This window comes from Epinephelus lanceolatus, chromosome 12 (assembly GCF_041903045.1).
Source record: "Epinephelus lanceolatus isolate andai-2023 chromosome 12, ASM4190304v1, whole genome shotgun sequence".
Lineage (NCBI taxonomy): Eukaryota > Metazoa > Chordata > Actinopteri > Perciformes > Serranidae > Epinephelus > Epinephelus lanceolatus.
Window position 1 is genome coordinate 40,181,136 of NC_135745.1, and position 6,000 is coordinate 40,187,135.

The 6,000-nt window shown below is 41.8% G+C and overlaps 1 protein-coding gene across 1 annotated transcript in view; it reads right to left on the minus strand.

Moving 5' to 3' along the window:
* The window catches only part of egfra (epidermal growth factor receptor a (erythroblastic leukemia viral (v-erb-b) oncogene homolog, avian)), a 63,036-nt gene extending 57,639 nt beyond the window's left edge, over positions 1-5,397 (minus strand). The window contains exon 1 of the mRNA XM_033650773.2: positions 5,136-5,397. Within this exon, the coding sequence (XP_033506664.1) occupies positions 5,136-5,214 (79 nt within the window). The 5' untranslated portion in view covers positions 5,215-5,397. The remainder of the gene's footprint in view (positions 1-5,135) is intronic.
* Positions 5,398-6,000: the final 603 nt, after the last annotated feature.

A 6,000-nucleotide genomic window follows, 5' to 3' on the forward strand; every position in this document is an offset into this window, starting at 1 on the left:
TCATGGCGACATGAGAACAATACATAAAATTTTATGTTTATGTTTATGTTTATGTTTGGACTGAGAAGCAGTGGAACCAGACACATAATTAACAGTTACAGAACTGAAGTGACTACTTGATTTTTAAGACTACACAATAGATTTACTGTATTCAGATGTGTCTTTACAGTTATAAGTAAGAAAAAGAACAAAAGCTGCTTCACTTCTGTGTTCCCTCTCGATGACATACACGTCTAGCCTCGGGTGCGTCTGCTGCACGGCACAGATCTCGCTCACTCTACAAAAGTATCAGTGCTGCCAAATAACCTGCCCTCTACAGAGGCACTATTGTCCCAGAGTGAAACCAAAATCCTGCACCTCGCCAGCAGCTCTCTAAAATCTCTACCACTCAGACACGGTGCAGTTTATCAAAGCTGGGATGAATGGCAGCAAGAAATGATCCTCCAGCTCCCATGGCCCGAACCAGAAAGCCATATTTCCAACAATGGCTGCAGCAGATGGAAGTCTGGCAAGGTCATCAGAGGACTAGCAAAGATGCAGCAGCAGCAGCAGAAACTCCAGGGCCACTCTGGACCCTAAAACGCAGACTAGAGATTCTAGGATTACACTGGATCATAACCTATATTTCACTACCGACATCCATCTAATCCCAGAGAGTGAGCTTTAATGAAAAGAAAAGGCATGGTTTTCTGAAAGTAATGGAAAAAAATAGATGACTGATGAGGAAAGCTGGCTTGTTAGATCCCAACACCACGCAGAGGGAAAAGCACTTACTCAGGATGCTGAAATGCACTGCAGGAGTGAAATTTTGTCATGATTCAGCTCCACTTTTGCAGGTGTGCAAGCACATTTAAATGCAGAAATGATGGAGTTGGATTTCACCAATACACATATTATCTTCCAATCTCATTCTGTCAGGAACGTGAATAACCCATTAAATCTGAAAAAGCATATTGATATTTAAGTAGTGTTATCCTGTGCCCAAAGCGAGCCGGGGAGCCTCGCATCGAGGATTAAGGATTTAGCCGCTGACATGCTCCTGAGATTAGTTTGATCTTTCACAGGTTAACCCATAGCCCAGTTAGAGGGGCTCTCTGGTGGGTTCACCTCATATCTGTGTCTGTGCTTTTGCAACTCGGTGTAGCAACACTCACCATTGTAAGGTAGAAGACATACTTAAGTGTGTAATAAAAATTGAATCATCACCTCTTCAGTGCAATCCAGGCACAAACAGAAGGAGTCTGATTGATTCTGAGACCATTTAGCATTTCATCTGGGAAATAAATCACTGCAGTTATTACTTGTGGTTGGCTGCCGGGTGAAGCTGTGGGCATTATTTACAACCTCCCCACATATGATGACAGTTAATAAACTGAGCATGCCAGCACGCGGGACGAGGAGCTTTTCTATTATTCAGTGAGTCCTGTCTGACTTCCACAGAAGCCATCACGCCCTGGCAGGCTGTCGCTGAGCAGAGGACTGACAGGTGGGCTTCCTGCAGGTCAGGCCGCTCGCTGTCAGGCGCGTTAGCAAATCTCAAATTCATTTCTAAAAGTCTCCTTAAAAGGGCTTCAACTGGGGGTGGACTGACCATGTGGTTAAGAATCTGTTATGATTATCATTCAATACCTTCAACTGGGGAGACAACATATTAGATATCTTTGCTTACAGCTGTTTTTGTGTTGCTGCGAAAACGTCCCCCTTAGTTACTGTTGCTACACCTGTCAAGTTTTCTGTCGTCGCGCAGCCAACCCGAGCCCAAACACAGAACAATACGCACCACCAGATCACTCACGATCTCCATCAATTTGAAGTTTTTCTCTACTTGAAAATTCTTTGCCACTTCCCAGTGTAAACAGCTGACCAGATGTTCTCACTAGCTTCCTAGCAACACAAACACCTTCAAGTCAAACAGACTCTGCTAATAAAGATCCAACAGTCGTCCATCCTTAAAAAGCATATATGTCCCGGTTTGGTGATTTTAGAATAAGTCGAAGGATTACATGCTCCTTTGTGCGCTGAGGAAATTATCATCCTTCTTCTTAAGGCTTATAAAACCCTTTGGATTATCTAGGAAACACATTGTCACTATAAACGCAGACTGGTTTTCTTTCTCTTTGATCTGACATTTCGAAGATACTTTGTTTTCACTGGAATATTACACTGCAGCACTTCATGTACTTTAAATTTTAATTCACATCTCGCTTACTTTAGATGGACATGTAGCTGACACACACACACACACACACACACACACACACACAGTGGTTCAGTCAGCATCAGTAATCCTTTACTATTCTTCCAAACAGGAAAATAACACCTCAGATTTTCAAAATAAAAGCTAATTAAGATAAGACAAGATAGACTTTATTGTGCCCATTGCACAACACCTCTGTTTTACATAGTCATCATTCACTAAAGTACTATTGTGTTTTAACAGATAAGGATCCAGATCCCACTAACACATGATCAGATCACCAATAACATCAACATCCAGTGAAGAGCCAAAGTAAAACCAGAATTTCCAGGTTCTGTTACAGCAAATCACCTAAAAAAAATCCATTCCTGGAACAGAGAGTTTATCAGAAGTATGTTGTGTGGCTTGCAGCTATTGAAGAAATCCTTCACCTCCCTAAATGACCATTTGTTTATCAGTTACTCACACCACCAAAACTCTTTCTTGCACGCCTCCACAGTGAACACAGAACCAAAAATGGAGAGAAGTTTGACGACAGAAAAACTATATCAAAACATCCATTTGGCGCAGTAAAGTCCTTTCCAATAGGAACTAAACTAAAAGAGACTTATCTATGCTCTCTTCAAAGCAAGACTCCACTGACAAAAGCAGCAATTTTACCTCACTGAACACAAGAGTTGCTGGTTCACCACTGTCTCAATCAGTTACTTAGTTTGTGTTAGTGTGTCACGTTCGTGTTTTAGCTCGGATTCACTGAAGTGAGTGACTTCAATTCACCAAGAATTTCCCTCGTTATTTAATTCTTTATTCACTCTGGAGGCATGCGAGAAAAACTTTCTTCATGATTAAAGACAACACATGTTGAGTAATTGATACACAAATGGTCACCGAGGGGTGAAGTATTCCTTTAAGGAACGACCTCTGCTGTTTTTATGAGTTAATGGATAAACCAATAGCAAACTGGTTGGCACATCCCCATGAACACACTGTAAGAGCCTCCAGCTACTTTTTCTTTAATCAATAACAAAAAATTAATGCATGTGTTACTTGTGTTCATCAGGATGTAGAACGACCCACATGCTCAAGCATTTGTTATTTGGCTGCTCCAGTTTGGAAAGCTGATGCCATGTAACATAATTGGAGCTTGACATCTTGTTCAAATCAAGTTCTGACTATCATGGACACTGTGTGTTAGGAAAACACAGTGTGCCGCACAGAAACATCTGTCTTAGCCCCTGGCCAAAAACAAAAACCAACAACAACAACAACAACAACAACTAAAACTGTCAGACCATATGGCCGAGCTTGCATTTCCCTGGAAATGGAGATGAACAGTAATTAAACCAAATTGTGCTGCATACCATGACTATCATTACAGCTGCTCGTTTCTAATCTTCTGTGGTCTTAATAAAATTCTAAAATCCTTATTTACTGTGGGAGACTTGCTGCAGCGTGAAATGTGCGCTGTCTAAGTTTGTTTAGAAGCCCAGAAATATTTAGGAACTCTGTCTTTTTGGCTCACAAACACTTTTGATTTGTTATGGTTCTCTGAAAACCGGCACTGTCTGGTTGTTACTTGTTGGAGCAAACGGGAGAAGATGCAACTCACACGTGCGCTGCTGGCACCGAACACACTGTGCTTATCTGCTTATAAGGAGGAACAACAGTGCAATGAGTGTGGACAACGATGATTCATAAGAATAGGAAGTCAAAGTCATCAGGGAGTAAAGTGATACTTCTGGTCACTTTCCCTCCTGACATCTGGCCTTCATGAGTTCCGAGTCACTTGAGCAACATGTGGAGTGTATTTAAATATCTTCAAGTATCAAATCTGAGTCACATATTGCCTCCAACTATTGTGAGGTGTTCAATTACAGACTGACATTTCTGCTTATTAAAAGACAAAGACAAGATAGAAAGAAAGCATTGAAGCAGCAGTCAAAACACAGCTATGCCATTTAAGAAAATAACATTTCTGTGACCTTTAATTCAGGGTCAAGAAAGAGCACTAACAGAAGCAAAGCAAGACAAATCAAGAACCCTGTTCCTGCTACTTGTTTTCATACTTTCATCAGCCTCACCGCTCTCTCCAGACTCTCCCTGCTTTCTATCATTTCTGCAAGTAGGATGAAATGACTGACTGTCTTCACATTGTGATCTACTTTCATCTCATGACCAGATAAAAACTGGGCACATGGCGGAGAGATTTCATGGAAGAGGATGCTCAAAATATATTCCAAAAAGGAATACAAGTGAACAGCTGAATGAGACAATTATATGGCTTTGTCTTGTGCAGAAAGTTACTGGGTGCATCAAAGAGTTTTCAGTGTGTTTCAAGGTGACAGCATCGCTCTCATTTGTATTCTATTTTTGTCCACAAATGGGTCAAACACTGCATAAAGACGAACATGCCCACACCACACAGCTCACAGACAGATCCAAAATATTACAAATAAAAGGAAAAAACAAACATTAAGGGACTAGAAAATAAAGTACGCCAGCAAATTGCACAATCCACATCCCCTCCCTGCAGCATCATCTTCAACGTGGTGCAAATCTGCGCACTTGGGTCATCGTCATTTCACACGGGATGTGGCACAGATGCGTATTTACGCACTTTCCTAGTTGTCCACTTAACCATAACTTTCCCACACACACACGCGCAACTGTAATCCTTATCAGAAACTATAAGCCCGCGTTTGTACTTGTTCTTCGAGCCTCTCTGTAACTTTTCCCAGGTCACAGGCTCAACAGCGAGACGGTGAGAAACTTTTTCTCCCACGCTGGATCAAGTTTCTCTGCGGCTTTTTGAGCGGTCTGTGATTTCTGTGAGATTTATGTAAATGCCGGACAAGCGCGCAGAGAAGAGGAAAAGCGAAAGCCCTGCTTGGGCATTACAACCCAGCCACGTACATGGTGTAATAGCTCCCCGACATACCTTTCCCTTCCGCCAGGACAGAGCAGCCCAGGCACAGCAGAGAGGTGAGACTGATCCACTTCACTAAACGGGTTGCCATCGTGTTTTTGGAGCTCCCGGTGAGAAGGTGTCAGTCCATGCCAAACACACGCGATATTCCGCTTTATCAAAACTCAGAGATCTGTAGGTTTGAACTCTCGTCAAGTGAAAGACTTTTCCTCCTCCAGGAAACTTTGACAGCTCCTCCTCCTCGCAGATATCTCCAGCAGTCCGAGGGAGCTCGTGCGGCGAGGACAAACTACTGGCTGCTCTGACGTCAGCAAGAGGGAGGATAGATGCGCCTCTCAGACTGCTCAGGCAGGTGTGGATGGTTTTTACAGACAGTATCTCAGTATCATTATCTGGTGTGCAGTATGACAAAGTAAACAGAAGTTATATTAAATGGGCTACAACAGATTGCAAATGCAAAACAACGCAGGTTATTTAATTTGCTGTCATTCCCAAGTTTCTCTAAGTGATGCAGTGACTGACAAAAACCTGGATAAACTTCCTGTAGTGAGCAAAATGGTCTGTTTGCTTAAAATTAGTCAACTTGTACACTGAGCTGGGTGAAGGAGGAGCTGGAAAAGACAGATAAACACACACCATACATCAATTTAACAGCAGAAAAAGTTGTTTTATTTTAAAGCTGATTTCATCATTCATACTTAATATTTTTGAGTATTTACTAGACTCTGACTGGTCGGGGATTTCTGAGGCTGATATTTTTTTATTTTACATAAACACAAACATTTTTGATAGGGATTCCTAAAATGTGATTGTTAACTTATTCCCGTACGATCAAGACAAATACTAAAAGTTTTTCAGATCTCTCTAGTGCAGTGGT